Source organism: Cryptotermes secundus, unplaced genomic scaffold (assembly GCF_002891405.2).
Source record: "Cryptotermes secundus unplaced genomic scaffold, Csec_1.0 scaffold1066, whole genome shotgun sequence".
NCBI classification, from domain to species: domain Eukaryota; kingdom Metazoa; phylum Arthropoda; class Insecta; order Blattodea; family Kalotermitidae; genus Cryptotermes; species Cryptotermes secundus.
Window position 1 is genome coordinate 406,776 of NW_019738984.1, and position 27,783 is coordinate 434,558.

The 27,783-nt window shown below is 40.6% G+C and overlaps 1 protein-coding gene across 1 annotated transcript in view; it reads left to right on the forward strand.

Moving 5' to 3' along the window:
- Window positions 1-27,783, forward strand: part of LOC111871548 (photoreceptor-specific nuclear receptor-like) — a 134,315-nt gene that overhangs the window by 66,371 nt on the left and 40,161 nt on the right. The window contains exon 4 of the mRNA XM_023864719.2: window positions 24,940-25,054. Coding sequence (XP_023720487.1) covers window positions 24,940-25,054 — 115 coding nt within the window. The remainder of the gene's footprint in view (window positions 1-24,939; window positions 25,055-27,783) is intronic.

Consider the following 27,783-nt stretch of genomic DNA (forward strand, 5'->3'; position numbering starts at 1 on the left):
TTATCATAATTACTTAAATATTATTGTTTTCATGATTTTAGAGCTAAACGCGGCGTGTATGAGGCTATTTTGAATAATTTGGGTAAAAGTGCAAAATAATTACAATTAATGCAGAAAAGAAGATTAATTTTCTGACAGTTTTTGATGTCATTATGTTTTTCACATGGGAAAAACATTTCATAATTTAAGCTTGCAATGTGATTTTATGCGTATGAAAGAGTTCGGACTCACCATTTATCTACCACAGGCAAATAAATTGACTTAGTAACATCATTTCATTTTCGATTCTGATTACAGATGACACTCTTGCATATTGAACAAATATGAATAGCACAAAGCCCAATCGAAATGGTTAGAAAATGCTGCAATGTGTTTGGTTCTAAACCTGCAAGAACCCCGTTCAATTCTCCGCAGATAACTAGTTTATTTTTTCTGGTTACCTGATGAAAACATGGTTCCTTTTCCGTAATGATTCATCGGTTACAGTAATCTCTGTACATTTGCGTCAGTTTAAATCTAATTCAGCTGCATAGGTGATCTGCAAATGTAAATACATTAAACAAACTCCCAACACTAGGCCCCAGTTCAACCCAAATTTTGGTAGCTGCATTCCCTCCATAACCGGTATTAAGTTTACGCTGCCATTACTGTCTTCTGAGAACGGGATGCATCACTTGATAGGTAGGCCGCACACCGGCATGCGTCAAGACATATAACAATCAAGACACGATGTCTGCTACATGACGCAAAGAAAGGAGCACAGTTGAAAAGAATGAGATTATGAAAACCGCCGCACGTGGGTCTGAGTCATGATGCTGACGTCAGCTTCATGCTGACGAATCATGAATGAAGAAAGACTGCGTCTTTTGTCTCATGTCTTGATGCTTTTTCTTGACGCAGTTGGTGTGCGGACGCCCACAGTGAGACTGACAGAAGGATTTAGGTCTCTCATCCTTACCCTTAATTGTCCACCATAATATCAAAGGCCCACTCAGCACTGAACAGATTAGTGAAGTATCAACGCTTTATGTATTATGTATTCGGGATGTATCGTGTTCAGATCTCTCCCAGGTTACTGGATATCCTTACTCAGAGTTGTACTGATTTACCCAGTATCTCAAGGAGGATTCCAGGTTTTGTTTCCAAATGTGTCAGCACTGCTTCCTTCCAAAATATTTCCCTCTTGTCACTCATGAAAAACTTTCCATTTATTCGACATTCTAGGACATGAACAATTTTGATAAATGAGGTAAGACTCATTCGTCAGTACAAGGCTACCGCTATTTATGAAGTACTCGGTTCGTATCCCGGTTCCCCTCTATTCATCCTGAGCTGTCAGCAGTTTTCTTTATTTCTCTATGAAAATATAGAGACCGTATACATTATGGGCCACCCATCTATTTCCCAAATCCTTACAAATTCGTCATCATCACCATCCCGTCTCCTTCTGTAGATATAATGTTCATACTTCACATGAAGTCGTAGAATATACCATTGGATTCATCCAGACGATGCAACATGGCAAGAATGACAGAATAATAGGAGTGACAACAGAAACAAACTTGCCCAGAGAAATAGGTCTTCAATGGGAGATTGGGAACGACAAGCAGATTTAGCCAGTTGTAAGATGAAGTTAATTTCCCTCCAGACACGAGACTGTCACCATCATTTTTGAGGTTGGAACATTCCGCTCAGAAGACATAAGGAAACCAAAACGGAGCCATTTTGCTGACTTGATGAACAAAGCAAAGTGCCTTGAGGGTTACGTGATTGGGAGGGTGGGGGGGATGAAAGCAGATCATTATTGTTGTTTTCCTTTTGTCAAGTTGCACTCAAGATGGAGAACAGTCTGATCAAGACTTGAATTTGAAGACAACCAAGACAGATGCTGTTGAAGAGCTGTCATGAACTATTTTCATTCAACCTGTAAATGAACAGGATGAGAGAAGGACTGGAAACTGCCTAAAGACTTGAGAGGGAGGAAGGGAAGAGAAAATTCTGCTTGTTTGTCGATCCTAGAGGAAAATGGTTTCCACGACGGGTGGGAGGATGGCGGAAAGTGTAAGCTGATGTTGTCTCGATGCCCTTAAGGGATCCACGGCCCTTCGGATGCATGTTCGTGCCACGGTAGAGAGTTGAGGGCATGCAAATCCGCGCCACCACCAAGCAGCAGCTTCTAAATGTATCTGCCGTTAATTATAAACTAACCCTGTCATGCTGCCACCCCCACAGGCAGGAGTAATGTTATTGGCCTCATTACTCGGGACGACATGTTGAAGCGTGAACGTACAAGAAGCCGCGCGGCAGTACCCTTCATTTGCATTTTGCTGCGTCTTAACAGCGACGGAGCACATGTGTGTCCCCCAGCCCCCCCTCTATCCTGATTTATACTCGTGAAAGCGAAAACTTCTCTAACGCAGGCGGTTGCCGAAATCAAGTTATCCCTCTCAATAAGCATTACAACATAAAGGCTTATAGGGCGTGGGGGTGAAAGCCGTAATGTGGGTAACTCAGTGACGTGACATGCTACAGGACTGGAGTTCGATTTCCGATATTGGCTGGGATATTTATTTTCGCTAAATTTTGTAGAATATCTGTGCTTTCAATTTACCTTCCTGCCTGGGTTTGCCTTCGAAGTCAAAACAGCCGGAGAGAGAAGCTATGGACTCATCTGTACCTAGATGTGAGATTAGGAACATGAATTTTTATCACGATATTTTTTCTGCATTAATTGTGGTGTAGTATTCTTACTTCTTATTCAAGAGATCCCAGGTTCGATTATCCAGAGGTATTCTTAGTTTCCCTAAGTCGTTCCGACAAATAGAGGGATTGTGCCTTAAAATAGACTGCAATAATTTCTCACCACATTCTTTCTGTTTCATCATTTTCAATAATATTACTATTCGACAATACCTACACAGCCCATGCAGCTGAAAGACTACATTAAATAGCTGAGAATTCGAAGTCATAGCTTCTGATGTCTCACGCCATATAGTCCAGTGAAAGTCAGTAGGCAGCTTCATGCTAGTTCTTTGTCTGGCTTACTCTTCAGACCTGAAGATGGAAGATATATATTCCTCCGAAACGTCTGTTGATTTTCACTGGAGTGCACGGCGCGAGTCGTGAAATAAGACCTCGAGGCGTATTCTTGCGACCTCACTTTATTACGCAATGCCGTAACGACAATTCAACTTAATTATAACAAAAAATGCTGAACAAGTCGTTTCACAGTCGGTCATTTCGTGTTAACAATTCTCATTAGAATGTCGAACTGTCCATCTATCCGAGCTGACAAACCACTGGCTTCTGTCAAGTTCAAGTCCAAGTCCAAATTACATTGCGACTGACGGTCTGTCAGTCAGTAAATCTTGGTGTCGAGCCCCATCTGGGGCTCATGACCAGATATTTATTACTGTTTGGCATTTACGGTCTTGTCTTTGTGGGGCGCCCTCTCTGACGAGAGGACGGGTCTGCCTTTTGTATATGCTGTTGGTCCTTACCAGTGCAGTCTTTCTCGGGTCCGAGTCTCTTGGGACTCGCGACCATAGTTTACTATCTCAGATTTGAGACTTCCATTTTAGTCCCCTCCTACGACTCGCAGCATAACGGTGGAGGTCACCACTCAATAAATCTTATATATCCTAGAGTCGGATTATAGAAAATATGTCACTACCCGTATTGTTGCAGGCTTTGCCTAGCACCGGCTGATTACTCAGCCGTTGCTAGGCAGCGAATTGTTTCTAGATTGCGATTGGCTAGCACACTTCACATATTGTTGTAGACTTTGCATAGCAACGACTGTTTACTCGCCGTTGTTAGGCAATTGTACCTGAGCTATCGCTGTAACGTTTGCTTGAATGTGGGCAGTTCCCACACAGTCCATCTGGATCATAAGTCAGGAAATTAAAAGGGAAAGATGTCTCAATTCCTAACATATTCCCCACACTGGCCCATTTCCACAGGAATGACCAGCTGCACTGGACGACTGATTCTCGTTGTGTTCGTTTGTCAAAGGATAACAGTTCGGATCTGATTGTTTCTTCCTGGGCACAGTTCTTCAATCCTTGTCTTTGCTCGCTATCACCAGAAGCTTCCACCGACCTCCCCACCAAAACGCACGTGCCACAATAAATTTCTAACATATTCCGTTGTACGCAAGATCTTGGTGTGTTTTAGCGGCAGAAAGGAATGTCCAGAGTTCGATCAAATAAGGGGTGTCATCCTTTCCGCTGGTAATGGTGCTTCGATTTATTTTCCCTCTGTAATGCCCACGAGGCGTGTTTGAGCACCAAAAATTGTCTGGTGTGTTGCTATAGAAACAATATATTCTGTACGGGGGTCTGTCGAAAGTCAGAAGTCGAAAATGTCCACAGAGCCAAGTTGAAATCAGCGATCGTGGGAGTGTCTGTTTTTTCGATTTCTTGTCTTTTATCTAAAAAGTATACTCATCAGGTGATATCTTGAAAAATTACTGGTTCAGTGCTGGATCTGGGTAAGGAACTTCATTTGGGTATGAAGACTGGGTAATTGTCACAGAAACTGTTACAGTTCCAGATACCTGGTCATCTGGAATAGCCCCGCCAAAATATCCTGATGTCAGATCCTCAGTGCCAAAAATATCATCAGCTGTGACTTCAGTGAAAGTGAGTCCAGTGGTATCCCATCTGTGTTCCTCTCTTAATCGCCGAATTACTTCTAAGAGGTTGGTGATGTCATTCCTCAGATTTCTTATTTGTGTACCCATCCGCACTTCTTCATTCCTTTCCATGGCAATTTCCTTATCCCCACCATTCGCCTTGGTCATGGACACATGAGCTGCCCGAGATGAGCGCTGCGAGCCTTCTTGAAGCAAAGACACGTGATCAGCTGCTTCCTGCTCCAACTCTTCCACTATCTGAACCAGCATGGCATTTATTTCTTCTAGATCTGACACCCTTGATTGCAGAAATCTAAGTTTGATCTCTGTACCATCTGCGTCTACTTTTTCATCGACCTTCCGTAACCGATCTTCATGCAGGGCTTTCAGTTCATTCAAAATTTCAATAGTTTTAGACCCTCTACAGCCGGTTTCTCTTTCGTTTACTGCTTGGTAACTGCATTCATTCTCATTCATAGTTCCTTTTTCTTTTGTGTTACGAGGTGTCGTGAAGTAAGGCTCGAGGCGTATTCTTCCGATGTCACTTTATTGCTCAAAGATGTAACTACAATTCAACGTAACTATAACACAAAATGTTGAAAAAGTCGTTTCACAGTCGCCCTTTCGTGTTAATAACTCTCACTAGAATGTCGAACTTCCATTCAATGTATCTTCTTATAGAATCTAGAGTCGGACCTGTAGAAAACATGTCACTGTCCGTATTGTTGCAGGCTTTGCTAGCACTTGTTGTTTACTCAACCGTTGCTAGGCAACGAATGGTTTCTAGCTTCCCACTGGCTAGCACTCGATCCACTGTGGGTGGTTCCCATAGTCACATATTGTTTTAGACCTTAAGTAGCAACGACTGTTTACACGCCGTTGCTAAGCAATGGTACCTGAGCTGTCACTGTAACTTTCCCGGGGTAACGTCGTTACTGTCCGGCAAATAACAAGCAACAACTAGTAGAGCAAACGCATATACAGTCATGGATCATAAGTCAAGGAATTAAAAAGGAAATAAGTATCATTTCCTAACAGCGCGATATCCCAGAAAATAGAACACTTCATGACCATCTCTGTGGAAACCTCAATTCCTAAACTAAAAAATTAAATATTCATAAAAATGCGTATACATGTGTGAAATTCACCTTCGATAGTAAATTCTTGACTTCGGCAGTAGACGAACATGAATTCCCAGCTTTATGATCCTTCTATATCACATTTTAGAAGTTCTTAGTCTAATATTATGCATATCCAAACGTTTCTCTGCGTACTATATGCCCCTCTCACATTATACTTCCCTTCATTACTGTATATAATCATCTGTATGCGAACCAGCTACATAAACCTTAAATTCTGAACAACGAATAATCACTTTGACGTCATAAAAGAAAGCCCAGTATCATGACGCCTGGAGAATCTCATTACATGCCTGTGTGTCAGTCACTTTCCTTGTCGTTAAATCGTATTCAAATTACGTAGACTCAGTCAATGCCAAAGCAACCATATATTTCCTGAACCCTTGCTCAGATTCCCTTTGTTATATGCCCGAAAGGATTGAAGTTAAAGGATAAAATAATGATGGGGGAAGGTAACTCTTGCGGCGAACCGTAAGGACAATAAAGACCCAACGATGATGAGATGTCTGCAAGGGTAAAGAAGACGCCCTTCTGATGCTCTTGCAGAATTTTTCGCTGCGTCTATCCCTTCTACATACAACTTTCCTCCCTCTAAAACAGGGGTAGTCAAATCGTTTTTTAGTAGACTTTGGTGTTACATACTGGGTCACAGTAGCCGCGCTGTCTAAGGCATGAACTGACTTCGCTCCCTCGGACTCTAGGATCGTGGGTTTGAAACCCACTTAGGGCACTGGTGTTTGGTTTGTGTATGAGTTTATTCTGTGTTTGTGTTATCATGTGTTTAGGTAGCGGTCTTGCGACGGACTGGTCATTTGTCCAAGGAGCATTGTCGTCTGTGTAAAATGATTACGAAACTGAATGAGAGGTTTGGGTTCTGGACAGGCTGGAAGAGCCATTCAAAAGAATTGGTTCTACATATATTTTTCGAAGTTCTCTCGTTGTTTATGTTATCGATTTATCTTCATCATCCATAATTTTAGACGAAGCAATTTGACTGAAGTGGTAATATTTCTAATTCATATTCCGGAATTTTCCAATTCATGGACACTCACTACGCTTAATGAGGTTTTTTCGTACTTTCCCTCTACTCCTGCCATTCAAATTTTGGGATAGTAGATTAAATTGGCCACGACGGTTTACATTAACATCCTTGTTCATTCGTATTTTACTAACCATTCTACAATTCGACGCCACATATTTTAAGAAACTCACAGCGCCGTGAAATACATGAAAGATAAAGTAATTTATTTTTAAAACAATGAAACAATATGTGTAAGTCAAACAGAGAAGCAAGTAATTAAGTCATAATATCGCACTTACATCACATATCCCAAGTGGTCACATAAGTAACTTTCTTACTCCCTCATTACTAACTCGGTGTTACGCAACCTGTTACACCTGATGCATCGAAATTAACTGCAACGGAGAGATTCTTATTCCTGAGACTGGTTCAAAGTTTCTTTTTTTTACTAAAAGGAAAGAGTAATATTGTGGCGTATTTACGCCATGCAAGAATTGTTGAGCTACAGAAATCTGTAAACACGGCGATTAGCAACAATAAGGAAAATAGTGATTTTTCCGTGCCGTGCCGTGCCGTGCCGCACCGCGCTCGTTGCTAAGCAGCCCTGCGGTAAACAGATGTCGCTAATCAACAGCTAATCAACAGCAACAGCTAATCAACGCGTTGCTGGACAACGCCTCTTTAGACGCGAAGATTACATAACAGTATAGCAAGATGTGTTTTCCGCGTGTCCGTGCGAGAACTTATAGGAGAGACTAGAATTAATAAGAGGTCAGTTCTCGTTGCGAGACAGCTTAGGGAGGTTTGTAGTGAAAGAAGACTTGAACGTGTGATTTGAAGGTCTTATGAGTGCTACAGTGTAGTGATATTTGGAGTGTGTGTTTCCGTGAGAAGTTTATAGCTCCAGTGCTATAAATACGTGAAGACTGGTGGAGATAGACTAAAGAGATTAGTGTAGACTGGTAGTAAGTTGCGTAAATCAGCAACAGCGTTATAATTAATTGTATTTACAACCTGTGGGATGTTAATAAATTCAATTACCAATCCGAACCCCGTCTGTAGTCACTAATTATATACGTGACAATAATAATTATAATACTTAAATTGTTCACCTTATACACCACTGATTCATAATAGAACAAATTATAATTTAACACGGTATATTTCATGCCGCGAGGTTTACGTCATGTCGCGAGGTTTACGTCACGCCGCACAAAATTATGTTCTACTGTAAAATAAAATGTAATATTTCGTTATGATTACTATTTATACATCTCTTTGATATAATTATAGTTTTTGAAAGTGTTAAGCAACTTATAAATTTAGGAACAACTGATAATTGACAGGAATAAATAGATATTACATAATAAATTCAACAGTGACTCTTCTGAGAAAGTGAAGTGCCCAGCAAATATATATAAAAGTTGAAGTTGTTCCTATGCTCAATTAATTAAGCACTACGCCATGAAGGCATGTAGGGGAGTCGATGTACAGATCCACATTTTCTTGACCTCGGCACTACCTGGACGTGAATGGTCAACTTCACTTCCCTGCTACTTTACCCCCGGGTAAAGAGCCCCAGGTACCCATTGGATAGGAGGATTAGGTAGATCCCAGAGTCGGTCTGGACGACGTGGAGAAAAGAAAAATTTGTCCTTACCGGGACTCGAACTCCGGCTCTGTCGTCTAGCTCATGGCCAGTCCCTATAACGACTATGTTATCCCGGCTCCTAATAAGTATATATAACCCAAAACATTCTTCGGCAATAAGTGTATAACAAAAACAGTAGCGCAGACTTATAATATGACTAAACAGTGTTGAAAATTTTCTCCATGAACCGTCTTACAGTGCATACATTTATTCACCTTACTCTTCTCTCTTGCACTACATGTTTCGGCACTAAAGTGCCATCTTCAGGTGCTTTTCGATGTACGTCGAACTACTGCATTGCATGCCCTATTATCTTTGTACTAAAATAACTAAAATATATATTCGCCATATATATTGCTAAATTTTAAATATTAAAAATGTCAAAACTGTTCAGGATTTGTCATCCTTATGTCATATTTCAGTACGCGAGTCACACCTATCTTCTTCTGTCGGAGTGTTCTTCCTACTTTCATGTGTATTGTGCTTTGTGTTGTGTCTTACTCCTGTGACTGCGTGTGTTATACTCATGGACATAAATCAGTGCAACAGGACGCTAAAATATAACATTAGAAAATTTTCTCACTTCTAAGTTAAAACATTTCTGAGGATGGTACAATATAGTTTCAATCATATGTCCAGTGATCGAGCCTAACTACGTACTTTGTACATTTAATGGACACATATAAACAGGAATTTTCTTGCCTTCTACATGACAACACAAACATTTCCAGATCCCGCGAAATTGTGTTTAAAAATATAATACACAAGAAGGTGGACAGTGTCGAAAATAAGAGCCGTCTTGAAGAAATAACTGCGATTATTCACTTTACGAACTACTGTTTCATGCGGCGAAACGCCTTGGAATTCCAAATGTTGCCGATCACCGTCTGAGAGACACTGAATTAATATTCAGGTACAATATCCGGAATGTTCAAAGCAGCTCTTCCAGAGGGCACTCACTAATAGGCAATACTCTGTTTCAACACCGGGCCAGTGGCAGGATATATTGACATCAATCAGGAAGCAATTATCAGGTTGCTGTAGTGATAACGCTCCAGGATTTTATTTTTGAGATATTCGATTCGAATCTCGACAACGATTTTTATTACCATATTTGAGGTATCTCGTGGTTTTCCTCAGTCCCTCGAGGCAAATTACAGAGTGATACTTCGATTAGACCAGGACCGCTTCCTTCTAAGTCACTTCCAATTCTTCATTAATCAATTGTCTTAACATTCGAAGCTGTTGTATAGTCCAGAAATGGAAGGAGTGGTAAAACGAAGAAGTAAAAGTACTAGACAGAGTAAAAGTATATTTCTCCCTGTGCAAGAATAAGCGCCGTACTGTAGAAACGTATGGGGAAAAGGAGATATGGATCCAGGCATTCTTAACCTCACAGATGGAGGTAGTGGTATGTCTTGCACCCCCCATTTTCGGCTGCTTTACTCCTGGGGAAAAAGCCCTTGGAACCCACAGAATAAGAGGCAAGGTGGGCCAAAATCCTGCCTGGAAGAAAAGGAAATCCCTTATTATAGCGTCAGATGTATAATTTGTTATTATCATTGCTTATTTAAATACGCGTTGTCAAGTACACAGGTTATGAAGCAGTGAGTGAAAAGGCAATTATGAATGCAAATCTGGAAAAGACGGAGAAGAATGTGATCATTGCCAAATTCAAGGCAGATCCTAATATCCCAGAATTTGGACCTCTGACACTCCTGGGCGCTCTTAATATTCACTGATTCTTAGTTTATTTATCTCCGAATGACATATAATAAAATTATAGGAAATGTTTGGCTTTCGGTTCCTGCCAGAGGCATAGAATTCTATTTTCCAAGGTATACAGACTGGCTCCGTATCTCGCATAGCCTCCTGTGTAATAGGCGTCTGGTTTCTTTGGCCGCGGGTAAAAGCTGATTAATTTCCTTCGCTTAGCTCCAAGGTTATCTACCTGTTGAGCTATATTAGTTATTTCCTAAACGTGTGATGTTGTGGTGCTTAATTAAGCAGAATGGCGATGTCACGTGTAGTTCATATTAATTTCAGAGACTAAACGTTATGAAGCCGGTCACGGTAGCCGAGCGGTCTAAGGTATGCACTGTCTTCGCTCGCTCGGAAGCCGGGATCGTGGGTTCGAATCCCACTTAGGGCATAGATGTTTGTGTGCGTTTTTCTGTGTTTGTGTACAGGTAGAGGCCTTGCGACGAGCTGATCACTCGCCCAAGGAGTCCTACCGAATGTGTAAGATCTAGTAAACCGAAGTGAAATGGAGAGTTTCATGGAGGTAGGCCTAGGCCCAAATTGGGGCTGTAGCGCCACAGAAAAAAAAAAAAAACGTTATGAAAGCTGTTAACAGTGACCGCGCTGTCTAAGACATGAACGGTCTTCGTTTTCTCCAAAGCTGGTATCGTGGGTTCGAATCCCGCTCCAGGCATGGATGTTTGTGTGTTTTATTCTGTGTTTGTGTTGTCTTGTGTGAAGGTAGCTGCATTGCGAAGGACTGATCCCCCGTCCAAGGAGCCCTACTGACTGTGTAAAAATATCAAGAAACCGAAAACGCGGCCAAGAGCAAACACAGGACTGTAGAGCCATAATAATAATAATTCAATTCTTTATTATTTATGTACCGAATCAACAGCCGCAAAGCCAATTACAGACAGAGCACAATATAGATACAAGTAATTACATCATGGACAAACACAATATACGAGTAAAGTCAAAGACAAATTACAGGCAAACACTGGGGAAAACACAATAATGCAGAAAAGTAAACAAACAAACAAATGATAATAATTCAGTTCAATTCTTTATTGTTTATGTGTCGAGTCAACAGCCGCAAGGCCAATGACAGACAGAGCAGAGAGAGCAATAATAATAATTTCATTAACATAAATCTAAGTGTTATTAAGAACTGAGAAATTAAACATATAAATATTTAATTAAGAAATGAAAAGTATAGATTTTCAGAGAGAACAATAATAATAATAATTCAGTTTATTGTTGTTTATTGTACATGCAAATAATAATAGTAACAATTATACTACAATTAAAAATCGTTTGGGGAAAACTTTCTTGGTCCCGGATACGTCAACCTCCCTGCAAACAACATTAGCAGCTGCTGCACATCTAGCAGAGGGACAATTTTTAGATGAGGAGCAAACATTGAACAATGCAAAATCTCAGATATACCGAGCAGGAACTCGGAGCCGAGCAATTTTCAGAACAGAAGAGCAGAATTTTGAGACAAAAGAAATGTGAATAAGAAAGAGAGCATCAAGGCGAAGTAATAATAATAATATTTTGAAAGGCGCAACCGTATTCTATTTAAAGATACTATCCCAACATTTTTCTGGATGCTTCAGTAAGGATAACCGATAACTAGTCACAACCGGACGCATCCGAAATATAAGCTTTATGTTTACCACTACACGAGCCTGCTCGGACCGTAATTTCTAGCTTAGCGGTTGTACATCCTTGAGTGAGATAACTGATTCAGCGCTAGTCAGAGCTGTACAAAAACATATACTCATATGCTCGTATGTAGAGGATCATTAAGTAAAGCAAACAAATTATTAGGCCGACCGCACGTTAGGGTGTGCCTGAGGCATCGACCGATGTTCCGATGTATGGAAACTGATGGAGCATTTCGGTCACGCGTATTCAAATGAGTGAGCTTTCTGCGGTGATCGTCCCTCCTCCTCATAATGGTGGCGGTGAAGCCATCATTAAAACCGCGAATGTTACAATCATCAAGTGCGTGACGGATTGAGGACGCGCCATGATGGAAAACAATTTACGAACAGGGGCACGAAACCAGTGCAACTGCTAATATCAAAGCAATAAAATGTTTATGACCTTCTTACTCTGATAATAAAGAAACATATATTATGGAGGTCTTGAGAAATGACACTTTTTACCTCCAAATGTTATTAAGAGTCTCCGCTAAACAGGTAGAAAGATGGGAAAAATTAGTCGATTTAGCGACAGGCTACAAGCTGGACAGCCGGGGTTCGATTCTCGGAAGGACCAATAAGGTTTTCTCTTCTTCAGACCAAATCTGAAGTTAATCCACACTCTAACTAATGGGTATCAGGGAATTTTTTCCCAGGGGTAAATTAGCCGAGGTGTGAAGCTGACCATTCTCCTCCACCCAGTGCCGAGGTTAAGAATGGTGGAACAGTACCTCCACTCAACCTAACTCTTCAAGGCGAGGTGTTTAAATAATTACGCACGGCGAAACTTTAAATTTTAAAAGTAGAAGCTTGCATTAATATGACCTCATTTCTAAAGAGGCGGGGCACGCGGTAGCGTGGTTGGTTGAGGCACCATGCTACAAGCAGGAAAATCGCAGGTTAAAATCCCGATGAAGTCATTGGATATTTTTCAGTTGACCTAGTCCTTCCAGCCGCACTATGGCCCTGGGGTCGACTCAGCCTCTAACAGAAATGAATACCAGGAATATTCTTGGAATATTCCTGGGGATAAAGGGCGGCCGGCTCGTAGGACTGACAATCATTCCACCATCTATGAGCGGATTGTCTAGAACATGTGGGACCCTCAACGTCTCACAACCCTATGGGCCTCCATGGCCTCTTACAGGGATAGCTTTACTTTTTTTCTAAAGAGCCGAACCGCTTTTCTTAATCGTTCAACGTATGAAGTTAATCTAATTGAACGTAAAGCATCCCTGTAAGAGGGGCTGCGCCATAGCTCAAGAGGTTAGTCGCTGGCTTCCCATCGAGGCGGCCGGGGTTCTATCCCGGGTCTGATCAAGTGGGATTTGTGGAGGACAAAGTGGCCCTGGGGCAGGTTTCCTTCGAGTACTTCGGTTTCTCCTGCCAATCTTTATTCCACTAACTGCTCCACAATCACCCTAACCTATAATCTGGGGCTGGTACAATAGGCCAGAGGTGGCAGCAGTACAAGGGACTTAGTCCCACCCCACTAGCAATAAAAAAAATCCCTGTAAGAGGCCGTGAAGGCCCATAGATTTGTGAGACGTCGAGGTTCCCACATTTTCTCTAGACAATCGGTTCACAAATGGCGGTAAGTTTGTCAGCTTTATGCGCCGGTCGCCATTTAACTGAAGGAAGATTCCTGGTACTCATTTCTGTTAGAGGCTGAGTCGACCCAAAGGTCATAGTGCGGCTGNGTACTATTATATTTTCTTGGCACTATAGCCCCAGTGGACCTAGGCCTACCTCCATGAACTTCTCCGTTCACTTCGGTTTTTCTAGATCTTACACATTCGGTAGCACTCCTTGGGCGGTTGACCAGCTCGTCGCAAGGCCTCTACCTATATACAAACACAGAAAAACTCACACACACCAACTAAACATCCATGCCCTAAGTGGGATTCGAACCCACGAACCCGGTTTCCAAGCGAGCGAAGACAGTACATTCCTTAGACCGCTCGGCTACCGTCACCGGCATGGAATAATATTACTGAGAGCCAATTACATAATGAATAAATTTTCGCCTTTCATGTGTTCAAAAGCGCCTGCCCCCTGACACTACCGTAACCAGGAACTAAATTGAGTCTAGTGGAATAAGGGTGTTCAGTATTCGAAAGAGGAACCAACGAGAAGTCAATGTAAAAGTAAGATTCCCTTTTTCTCACCGGCTTCCCACCTCGGCGGCCCGGGTTCGAACCCGGGTCATGTCATGTGGGATTCGTGTTGGACGAAGTGGCACTGGGGCAGGTTTTTTCTTAGTACTTCGGTTTCCCCTGTCAATTCGCATTCCACAGATTGCTCCACAATCATCATCTACCATCTGGGGGTGGTACAATAGGCCAAACAGTGGCCGCAGTATAAAGTGGACTCAGTCTCACCCCATGAGATTCCTTTTTGCAATTGCCCACTGTATTCATTGCTATTATAGGTTTGACGTCATATGAAAAGGATTCACTCGACTGGATAGCCGTTGTATGGAGTCTAGTAGAGGATGAATGAGTTTTGCGTACCTGTCAGGGACAGACCTGTTCGCAATTGTGCACTCATTGCGAACAGCAGGAACATTCAAACCCGTCATCCCCGTGGGTTGTATTTAAATGCAGTAGCCGACTGGCTGGAACTCACTTCCTGATCAGTATATTCAGGAAATAAAAACACACACATCACGTTAGCATGACATCGTTTCATTATTTTTATAACGTTTGCTTATTTAACGACGCTATCAGTAGCTCAGAATATGATATTGAATAGGCGTATGATCATTAGTGATCGAAAGGATGTGGAAGGAAGTGGTCGTCACATATTCTGTTGTACTATCTTGGTAGTTGCCCTCGTTAAGGATACATGGTCTCCGGACCGAGATTTGAAGACGAGAAATTCCTAAGAGGAATTTGCTACCTGTTTGATTGAGTTGTTCTATAGTTCCATCACGTGGTATTCTAAGAGTCACCAGGATGAATGTTAAATGTATATTACTTATTTTAAAAGCCGGGATATCGCAGGCTGTATAGCGACTGGATGCAGACTAGACGGCAGAGGGGCCAGAGTTTGGGTCCCAGTAGGGTCAAGATTTTTCTCATCTCTACACCGTGCAGACCGGTTCTGGAGGCCCACCCAGCCTCCCATTCATTGGGTAGAGGGTGATTTTCCATAGAGTTAAAGCGGTTGAGGCGTGAAGAGGACCATTTACCTCCAACTAGTGTCGAAGTCAAGAATATGTAGGTCTATACAACTCTCCGTCCACATGTCTTCATGCTGTAGTGCTGAAGTAGTTATTACGCACAGGAACTATTTTACCTTTTACTTTTATTTATATGCTTGTGTTGATAACTTTGTCATGCTTTAATTAATGACCAATGATTAATGTAAAATTTAGGGGAATTCATGTAGCATTTGAAGGCGCATACTTTTATAAATTGAAATAAAGTGTACCTCTCCCTACATATTATGATTGAAGACTTAAAACATATCAGTTTATAAACCATACTTTCCTTCATGTACGGGTACCTTAAGATTTATTTGTTGAAAAATTACAAGTAATTTTATTGGTGTCATCCTAGTATTCAGCTGCCTTGTCAGAAAGAAAAAGATTGCAAGAAGCCAGCTAACCTGATTCATCCGCCATCTCTGAAATGCATATTTCTTTCTTGAAAACACAAACACAGAGAGAACGCATACAGACAACGACGCCTCAAATGAGATTCGATATCATGATCCCAGTGTTCGAGCGGGTGAAAGCAGTTCATACCTTAGACCACGAGGCCCCTGTGATCGGCCTTCAGATATCTTCAATTGCATATTCACTTCCCAATGATAGATTTCGACATCCATAACTGACTGAATTAAACGAAATTTTTTCTGAGAAGAGAATCAAACAGCGGATCACGACTAATCACATTCACGTTCCGGCTGCTTTACATTCGCGGAAAGAGCCTGCTCTGTACGTCTGATAAGTGACTGTGCGGACCTTAAAGCCAGTTTGAACACTGTACAGAAGCGAAAAGTTTCTCGACAGTGCCCGGGACCGAGCTCCGATTCGTTAAACATCCAGCCCATAACAGTTTCCACACCGACTGAGCTATTCCTGTAAAAGTAAAGTAAAGCTATCCCTGTAACAGGCCGTGAAGGTCCATAGGGTTGTGAGACGTTGAGGGTCTCACACTATCTGGACAATCGGCTCAAAGATCCTGGTAAGGTTGTCAGCCTTACGCGCCGGCCGCGCTTTACTCCCCAGGAAAATTATTTAATTAATTCCTGGTACTCATTTCTGTTAGATTCCGGTATGCAGCCCAATTCAGAACCATACATATTCCATTACGCACAATAAAATTTCAAAATATCTTACTTATCTTGCCTCTAACAGAAATGAGTACCAGGAATTAATTAAATAATTTTCTTGGGAAGTAGGCTAAAGCTCGGCCGGTGAACGGAGAAGTTCATGGAGGTAGGCCTAGGCCCACTGGGGCTGTTGTGCCGAGGGAAAAAAAAAGGGCGGCCGGCGCGTAAGGCTGACAAACTTACCGCCATCTTTGGGCCGATTGTCTAGGTAATGTGGGTCCAGGCCTTCAACACCTGGTACAGGGATAGCTTTAATTTGTTTTTACTTATCTCAGTGGTTCCTTAACTGAGGTGAGTCCCTCTGGTGGGTTAGTTTCGAGACTACGAGAAAGGACCAGTTTATAATTTAAAACAAGAAGAAATAATTCTTTTAGCTACATTTGATCATGTCTTCCTTAAGCACCCGTTAGAATCCCTTATCCTGATATTAAAATAGAGAGGTTAAGATTTCAGTATTTGTTGGCATTATTCACTGGCAAACAAAGAGCACTGTAAAAATTTTGTCCTTGAATTTTCTACTCACATTATTGGCACGGCACTTTTTACCAGATATCTGATTACAAATTATAACATAAATATGAATAGAATTGTTTATTGCTATATAGATCAAAAATGGGGATATAAGAATTTAGTGAAAAGAAAAAGGGATGCGTCGTGTCAGAAATATTGGGAACCACCAACTTGGCGTCTTCACGGGAAAATTTATTGTTAAAAAGCTTACTAATGTTCACATAAAAATAATTTCGTCTCTGAATGGTGTTCTACACAGGTTACGACAAAATATTTATCGTTCCAAGTTCAAATTTTCAAGCAACTCTGCTTCCTTCTGCAAAGTACAGATAAATAAAGAAATAAATATGAGAAATTTAAGTACACGTCATAATGATTCGGAGAAAGACTAGAGCTGTCTGCTGATGGTCATTTCTAGCTAATATTTAAATTTATAGCTCAGAATAACGGAAAAATCTGGCATAATTATTTACTCAACAGAAATCGCAGAAGATATAAAGGAATGTATTGGCTTACTTTTCTTTTTCAGAGAAACAACGCATGCGTATGAAATCACGTGATGATTCTCTGTATGTTCGTCTTTTTCTGTGTGTCCACCATTAAACTTGTGACCCAACCAAGAGACTTTCATGAAAGTTGGTGCTGAATCTGCCCTATTGTCAATCCCACTGTCTTCCTTTTCCATCTCGAGTGACATGTAATTTAGGGCACTGAAGTATTGTATGGTATCTCTGATAGATGTTCGAAAAATGTACATCTTTTTAGGCTCTACTTGTATAGCAAAAATAATATGCTAAAACTTTCCTTATCAGTTGATTTAATGAGAGTAGTAATGACCCATTGGAACTAAATATGAAATCTGGTACGGAGAAAGTTGAAAGATATACAGATGTAGAGACGGTACTTTGTCAAATTATTGGCCCATTCGACGAATTTCATCCGTTCAATATATATAATTATTTTTTTAAATGAAATAATAACAGCAGTAAGAGAAGTTTATATGGTCAGCAACTACGCAACATTGAGACAGGCTTTACGTTCTTCTCGAAAAACCTTGCCTGATCTTCCCGACACTTATTTTAACAGCAGCACTGTAAACAGAACTTACACGGAACCTTAGATTCTGCCTATCGGAGAGCCAAATGGGGCATTAATTTTAGTGAAGGACTCTTGCAACAACCTGAATTGTTTTGTACCGCGGTTTAAATACGGCGGCAGACGCTCACTCAAGGAATACATCCATTTCTCATTCCTTCCCTGACAAACGTCCAGCCCCCTTCCCGTCCAGTCGGTGCCCCATCAATTGCTGCCATCCTACACAGTACGTACCGTACGTACTAAGGTAACTCGGCATTTGGTGGTGACGTCCCGGGAGACGAGTTCGTAAAACCTCCCGCAGAGCCCCATTCCACGTAATTACTGAACTCGGTGCGGCGGAACAATATATATATATATATAATGTCCGGTAGAGAGACCATCCGGGAGACCGTTTGTTCCTACACGGGTTTCCAGCTAAGGAATAATTGTATAGTAATGTACTGTTTTCTGTGTAATGCATTACAGAGGGAGTTCATGGACATTGGCGTTTTCCAAAGTTAAAATTTAGAGGAAAGAAAAAGCGAGATACTATATATTGAATAAATTAATATTTAATAAATAAGAAAATACCATGGATATTGAGACACGCTGTAGCGTAGTTGGTTGAGGCACTATGCTACAAGCCGGAAGATCGCGAGATTGAGTCCCGATGAGGTGGATATTTTCAATTTATTTTATCCTTCCAGCCGCACTATGGCCCTAGGTTCGACACAGCCTCGAACAGAAATGAGTACCACGAATCTTCCTGGGGGGTAAATAGCGGCCGGTGCGTAAGGCTGACAAACTTAGGCCATCTGTGAGCCGATTGTCTAGAGAAAATGTGAGAGTCTTGACGTCTTGCAACCCTCTGGGCATTCACGCCCTCTTAACAGTAGCTTTACCTGATTTACCTTACCATGGTATTTACACATAAGAATATTAAAAACAATAATAATTCACTTAAATATTTTTTTTTGTTTTCATGCTTACTCAGCAGTCCAAAGACCAACTGTGAAACGACGGGGAACTAAAAATAACAGTAATATTAATAGTAGTAAATATGTCTGTTAACATATATCAAGTTTTTTCATGGGTGGGGTGAGTCTGAGTGTACTTGGTATGTCTTCCACTAATTGGCCTATTGTACCAGACCCGGACAATAGGTGACGAGTATCGAGCAGTCGGTGGAATTAGATTTTGCAGGGGAAACCGAAATACTCGGAGAAAATCTGCCACAGTGCCACTTTGTCGACCACAAATCCCATATGACCTGACCTGGGCTCGAACCCGTAGTGGGAAACCGGCTACTAATCGCCTGCGCTATCATAGGCCTTAACATATATCTGAGTAAAACCCGTAATCGTGTGAAGATACACTTTCTGACGTTGCATCGGTAAATTTCAATTCAGTTAAGTAAGGAAATGGGGCAATATTTTCGTGACATAGACAACATAACAAATTATAAATTCAGCATATAATAATAATTTTACTAAGATTTTAATTCATCGAAACTAAGCTTCAATAACAAAATTAGTTATTCTGCAAACACACAGAACTAAAACTTTGTTATTACTTCAGTTAAATATAGTGTCACTAGTTAAGTAGCTTTTAAGCCTCAGGAATCCATGCTTTGCAAAGTAAGATCTTAAATTGAAAGTTTTCTTTTCACGAGTCAGAACATAGAGTAACGACATAGAAAGTGAACATGGAATAACTAATAATAATGGTTTTGGATTGGATGATTGGATTTATTAACACCTTCTTGTACAAACTCTCTTAATCACAATCAATTACAATATCTCACAATCTTCAGCCGAACCCTTCTTCCTTGACTGCCGAAGGATCGCTCCATTTCCGTTCTCGTTCTACGACTGACTCCTGATTTACGACTCGACTACTTACATAGTCTCGAGACGGACACATATAAAACGTATTCGTTGCCCAACAATGGCTATATGAGAACCACATAGAAAACACCTCTGCCATTATTTTATTTACAGCGCGTTGCATAGCAACGGAAGACATCAGATTGATGCCTTTGTATTCGTTTTTGCGGGATTGCGTTTACCTAGTCCTTGCCTCCTCCCGATGGTGTCTCTACTTTGACGTAGTGGAGGGGCTTGCGTGGTCAAATGACCCTGAGAGCTATGTCGGCGGTAGCATAGCTACTGGTAGAGCCACCCATGGCGGACAGGTCAAAGGGGATGACCCAGACTAAAAGAGATAACCTGGTAGTCCACGTTGGGGGTTGGGCGAGAGGCTGACGACCTCTCACCGTAAAAAATACAAATGTCTCGAAATCTGGAATCAAGCCTCTGAAACCTCAACAGAATATAAGACGACAATTGGCAAAGTATATGGACTACTCTTTAGGTGCATGGAATGTGAAAACCCTCAATAAACTGGATGCCATGAAATCGGTACTAGAACAGATAGATAAGTACAATATGAAAATCACAGCCATACAGGAAATTAGATGGCTGGGTAAAGGAATCATGGACTTAAAGGAACATACTGTATGTTACAGTGGTAAAGCAGAAGGCAATAAGGAATTTGGTGTAGCCTTTGTAAGAGAACGGGAATTTAAAGCCAAATAATAGACTTTGAACCAATAAGAGAAAGAATTTGCACTTTGAGAATTAGAACAAAATTTTTCAATATGACATTGATGAACGTGCACGCGCCTACAGAAGAAAAAAAGTGGAGGTCAAAGTCTATTTCTATCAACAAATGGAAGAGACATATGATTCCATACCAAGTAATTTCATAAAGGTTATTTTAGGGGATCTTAATGCCAAAATAGGTAAGGAGAAGGAATACAGAGGAGTAATTGGGACAGAAAGTTTACATGATACAACCAACCATAATGGAATAAAATTAATAGACTTTGAAGAAAGTAAGAACTTGATCATCAGCTCTACATACTTCCCGCACCAATAAGTCAACAACAGACAATTTACTCACTCTGAGACAAATAACGGAGAAATGTTTGGAATTCAATACAGATATTTACATATGATTCGTAGATTTTAAACAAGCATATGATACAATAATAAGGAAGAAATTAAGGATGATTATGTTTACTTTTGGTATTGCAACAAAACTAAGTAGAATAATTATTTTAACCATGACAGAAATAATGAATCAAGTTAAAATTCAGAACCAGTTAACAGAATGCTTTAAGACAAATCAAGGATTAAAACAGGGAGATAGTTTGGCACCATCACTATTTAATTTGGTATTGGAATATATAGTGAGGAACTGTAATGTAGACACAAGGAGCACAGTGGCGTATAAACAAACGCAAATAACGGCGTATGCGCATGATATTATTACAGTATCGAGATCCCTAGGAGCAATGAAGGAGACATATAAAGAAATAAAAACCATAGCAAAAACAACCGGTCTAGAGGTGAATGTAAATAAAACTAAAATGCTGATGCAGTCTAGAAGGAATCCAAGGCAAACTGGAGAAATTAACACCGAAGGAGACGGGACAGAAATAGTTGAAGACTTCATATATTTAGGATCGAAATTCCACAAAATGGAGATGAAAATCATGAAATAACAAGAAGAATAAAACTAACGAATAATGCGTATTTCTCGTTACTATCAGTTTTTAGATCAAAGGATATACACTGAGCGATTAAAACAAAGATATATAAAACAATGATAAGACCGGTACTTTATTATGGATGTCAGGGTTGGACGCTAAACAAGAAAGAAGAATCAGTCATCAATTCATTCGAGAGGAAAATCCTAAGACGAATTTATGGACCAATAAGATAGAATGGGATATGGAGAATAAGATATAATAGAGTTATACAAATTATATAAGGAGCCAGAGATCTCAGTGACGATAAAGCTAAAAAGATTGCAATAGGCTGGGCATGTACAGAGAATGGATAAGGAGCGTATCTCAAAGAAAATATTATACAGTACAACAGGTGGTAGGAGACATGCTGGGAAACCAAGAACTAGATGGATTGATGCGGTGGAAGAAGATGCGAAGAAGTTAATGGGTGTAAGGAACTTGAAGAGAGCAACGCAAAGCAGAGAGGAATGGAGGGGCTTGATAAGGGAGACCAAGGCCCGACATCGGGCTGTTGCCTAGCAACGGGTCTACATGTCACAATATCCAGGTGACACAACTACACACGGATCCTGGTAAGAAGTAGCCTACATGGTCACTTTATCCCATTGAGCACAATGAAAACAAAGTTACATAATGCAGTGTGGAACATTGACTGTAGTCTGTGCAGATCCATCGAGTTAATTCGAGGTGATGACTATAAAATCTAGAATGACCCCTCATGAACATATACTGTATATAAGTTTGTCCGTTCACATTAATCTACACGCCATATCTGTGAGATTTTCTCTTCTGCACGTCATGCAGCAGGCAGAAAGTTATGGCTTACTTCAGTTTCAATGTTCGATTCATATTGTCGTTGGAAGTCTATGATCATTTTTCCTCTGGGTCCGTATGACTGACTAGATGGTTAGGTGGAAGAGTTCATAGGTCCAGCTGCCCGTTCAATCCAAGCCATTCCTCATCCTTACCCGAACTGGATGGTTCATTATCGTGTTCACAAAAATGCTCCACTGAACTCTACCCTGAGAGAGTTGAAACAATTCCAGAGTTCTTTATCCGATTTCTCCAGATCCATTTTAATATTATTCTCTAATCCACAATTAGGTCTCAAAGCAGCCTTTCCTTCAGGCTTCTCGATGGAAATTTTGCATATATTTCTCATGTCTCCTAGTGGTCTAGATTTCGTATCAGGGTCTTAGGGATCCCGGTGTCATCATCTTAGGTATATTTAATATATATGATATTTCGCAATTCGGCTCTGTTCACAAGTTGTTTCCTGTCGTTATATCGACATAATTCTCTTTTATCCTCACGTTAAGCCGGCCAGACGGGAAAGAACTCGGAACCTTTTGAATGTCGTATTCATGTTCTGAGTTACCCATTACTCCACAGTGATTTTTATTTTCATTATTGTTAGTGGGGTGAGACTGAGTTCGTTGGTACTCCGGCCACTACTGGTGTCTTGTATCTGACCAAAATGATAGATGATGGTGATTGTGGAGCAACTTATGAATGAAGATTGGCATGGGAAAGCGAATTACTCGGAGAAAACCTGCCAAACTGCCATTTTGTCCACCATAATTCCTACATGAGAGACCCTGGCTCGAACCCGGGACGTCGAGGTTGGAACCTAACGACTAACCACTTGAGCTATGGCGCGGCCACACTACAGTGTTGATCGAGATGTATAGGGACTGTTTTCAATCGCAGACGAAAATAAAAGAGTTTTCCCTAAAACGTAACCATGAAGCTAGCTGTCAACCCGACTTCACAGGAGAAGCGCACAATTCTTCTGCCTAAGTGCACGCTCGGAAAAAAACGATACTGAATAAAGAACGTAATATTATGCCTTGTACTTAAGTATGTAATAAAGCACAAAGCTATGAACTAGTAAGCGGGAGTGGAGGTATAGCTCCACCAATCTTCATCTCGGCACTAGATGGAGGTGAGTTGTAGGTCAGCTTTATGCCCCCGACGCCTTATGCCTCGGAATAGAACCCGCGGTACTCATTGGATACGAGGCTGTGTGAGCCCGGAGCCGATCTGAACGATGTGAATAGGAGAGAACTCTTGCCTCTGCCGGAAATAGAATCCCGGTCATCCAGATCCCAGCCTAGTCTCTATACTGACTACGCTATCCCGACATCACTTACTGAAAAAAATAAAATAAAATATGTACGTATAAGATGAAAACCAGTCATTAAATATGCAGAATAAAACAGGAGACCAATACTTCAAATATATTGGTATAATTTCAACATATCAGTACATTTTACAGTTTTCTTTATTACTTGTTGGGGTGGGACTAAGTCCCTTGTACTGCGATCACTTCTGGCCTATTGTACCAGCTCCAGATGATAGGTGGGGGTGACTGCGGAACAATTGGTTGAATGAAGATTGGCAGGGGAAACCGAAGTTCTCGGAGAAAACTGGTCCAGCCCCACTTTGTCCACCACAAATCCCACTTGAACAGACCCCGGGCTCGAACCCCGGCCGCCGCGGTGGGAATCCAGCGACTAACCGCTTGAGGTATGGCGCGGCCCACATTTTACCGTTACTCTTGTGTTAATATTGGGACGATAAGCCGTCCAGTGTAAACAGACTGAGATTAAATAATCAGTTACATACAAGACCTCATACGTTACTGCGGTTCGGAACCACCTCAAGAGCCTCAGCACTGAAACGAACATGCTTTACAATCGCTGTAGATCTGAGCATGATCATAAGTTACACAGTTGTACATTGTAAAATAGGTTAAAGTTGTGTATGTTTAAATATTTTCACTAAAATTCCCTGTTGTATGCTGTACCTTCTAACTGATAATTCTTTCCTCCTGTTGCTTGTTAAATATCTGAATGTTCTTTCGGCTACATGAAATGCCAGTGTGTGTACTGCACAAAATTTTTAACCTATTTTTAGGTCATACCTGTAAAACATATCATTATGCTAAGAGGTACAGTAATTGTAAACATGTCCCTTTTACTCTTGAGCCTCTGAAAAGGTCCTCGAAGGGCCGAAACTTAAAAGGGCGTGTAAATAGTTGAATTACTTTTTTAAACTGATTTACACTATAAGGTATTCTGTCGCAACATCCTGCAACAACAGCTACACACAGCACAAAGGAAAGAAACCAACACACCAAAAAGTATACACCAGATCCACAACATGTGTGTACAACAAAAGTAACCATGGCATGATAATCTTAAAAAAAATGAAATATTTTATAAACATTTTACATTACTCTTAAAGAGCAAAATACAACTACATAACAGAGCGGCAGTTTTCATCTATAATCTTATACACTTGATAATGGCCAGTTAGGGCGAAACATTTAGTGTTGAATAAATAATAATAAGACACAAAGAGCTTAGAACTGTGAATTTTGATATGTGAACGAAGTTACCCAGAGACTGTGAAGTGAGAGTACACTATAAGACTTGTCATTTGAAATGTTCAAGTCACCGTGCGGTCCATTTTGATGTGCTGGTGTGTGTATGCTGTGTTTGCTATGTCGCAGCCGTACAAAACGAGCGTCAGCCGAGGAACACGGCCACGATACGACCAGAAGCTCTGCTCGAGATGGACCAGGAGAGGGCGCTGCGTGAAGCTGCCGTTGCTGTTGGTGTATTTGGGTGTGTATTTTTCGTCTTTCTTAAATTATAAGCTCATTTTGAGATGTAAATTAATTCTGTATACCATGTTTTCTTTTTATATTCTATTCGACTCAAATTATTTAGAACTGCTCTGATAATCTGTGGATTTCGAACCTTGTTTGGCTCTTATAGTGAAGTACGTCTTTCTAGGAAATTTTCGTGGGTTCTGTATCTTCTCCCTTCCCACAGAAATATTAGTGACTAAATTAAACAAAAAGTCTTTTACATAATTTAATTTAAATGTAAAGGAAGATATCTTGATAAACATGACAGAATTCATTTTAACATTATATTTATGCTATATATTTTTGAACGGTGGTTAGGCCCAACGGAATCATAAACGTTTGCAATGTAATGAAGCGTTACGCGTGTGAGCTAATATCACAAAATAACTGTGAAAATTAGTGACTTTATACAGGGATCATACTGAAAGTTCTTTACTGTCACAGACCAATTTCTCAGTCGCTAGGAGATACAGATATTCTTCCTTACACCATAACAAAATAAATTCCGGAACAGAGTTGAAACCATAAAGTTAAAGGCTCAGGATATGATAACGTTCTCTGTTTGGGGCTACCGTCACGTTAGGGACGGTGATAAATACATAGGGATAATCGTGAGAGCGAGCCTTAATTAAAATGAGACTGAAGAGGTTCTGAGAAAACACATCTCCATTGTTAATTTCGTCCACTAAGGATCTTAAATGAAGGCATTTGACACCGAATTCGAGTCTCCGAAGGAAAAAACCGGCATCTACTCGTCTGAGCTTATGGCACGCTTATTTGCTATGAAATACTTTCAAGATAAGTCTCATGGGCAAACCCGTAATCGGAAATACCAGTTTATTTCACAAATTAATTTCTCATATCTCGTGTATGCATTAGATCCAGTTCATGGGTGTACCTGATCCTCGGTTTTTGAATGCAGGGCTTCTGAACCCTAGAGATGATGCCAGAATTCAGGAGAGGTTGGTGTCCGAAAAATATGTTCTGAGACAAGAAAAGAGCAAAGTTTTGGGTTCTAATGACGTGTGGATTTGTTAAGACATTTGTTATGGATATCATAGCATCGCATGACGTAGCATAACTATATAGAATAATGAATAGGTAAGGATGTGGAAGAAGTCGATCATACCTTCACACATTTTATGTATTTCATTTATTCGTGCAAATAGTAATTTTGTATTACTTTTACTTTACACTAAGTTCCTCACGCATGCCAATAACCGCTTTGTAGTATAATTAACGATGCTGTCAACAACACAGAACATATAATGTTCTATGCTTTTATGATAATTAATAATGAATGAAAAGGATTTGGTAGGGGCAGCCGTGGACTAATTTAAGAAATCAACCTGGAATTAGCCTGCAGGAAGTGAGGAAAATCACGAAAATCCCACTCAGGAGAGAGTACTGACCAAGATTTGAAGCGGTACCTGCTCAATAGAAGACAGGAACGTTACTGCCTGAGCACGCTTGCTTGATGCCAGTGTTCATTACCTCCTAAAAATTATACTGGTTACATTAAGAGAAACGTCTTCAGTTATACGGGTGAGCCGATAAGATTAGAGCAGGCTAGAAGGTTACAATGGGCAGGGCAAACAGCCACGATGAAGAGATAAGGAATATGTACAGGTTCTGGTTGGAAATCTCCTTGGAAATCATTACTGAAGTCCGAAGGGGGGAGTGGGATATGACATTAAGAAGGCTCTGAAGACGAATCGATTGTAAGGAGAAAGCTGATCTGACTTGCTTCGATCGTGTCTAGTGACTGGTCTTTGGTATTAGTGGTGTTAAACCTTCTGAGTTTATTACCAGAGACTTGGTTAATTAATTTGGCTTTACAAAATATTAACCCAATACAATTCTGAGAAAGCACACTAGAGGAACCTTATATTTCACACCATGAAACACGCATTTGTCAAATCATCAGACTTGTTTTCCTCATAAGCCTTGCGATTAACCTAGATATGATTATGAGGGTGATGAAACTAAATTATAATTTGAATTTTCCAAATAAAATTTTGGATATTAATATTGATTTAAAGCGGTAAATCACTTCCAAATCAGCAGCCGTCGTATCTCCCCTTACCTCTTCACCAAGTCACATTCTACCAATATTAGCAAGCATCTGCATAATCCTTGCAATATAACATGGAACTTTATACCACATAAACCAACAACCCGAATCCCTACACACGTGCCTTTTTCAAAAGCTCTGTAAGCCAATAGCAACATAGCGAATCAAACTATACTAAAATTATTGGATACACATTCCGTGGTAGCGTTTGTTGTATTGTTCACAGGAACAAGTGACCTACAATGAATTCCCATTTTGCATTATGCCATGTTTTTACATTTACATTTTACATAAATAATTTAAAAGATAACTCTTCATATAACATGTTCTACATACCATTTACTTCAATAGTTTATGATTTTATATTTTAGCATCCTATTGCATTGATACCGACCGCTTCTGTGGTCTTGTGGTCAGAGTTCCTGCCTACAGATCCAGAGGTCCCGTGTTCGATTCCCAGTACTACCAGATTTTCTGAGAAGTAGTGGGTCTGGAACGGGGTCTACTAAGCCTCGTGAGGATAATTGAGGAGCTATTTCGAGGAAATTGAAGCTCCGGTATGGAAAACCGAGATTGACGACCGTAGGAATCCGTTGCGCCGACCACGCGACAGCCTCTATCCGCAAAAG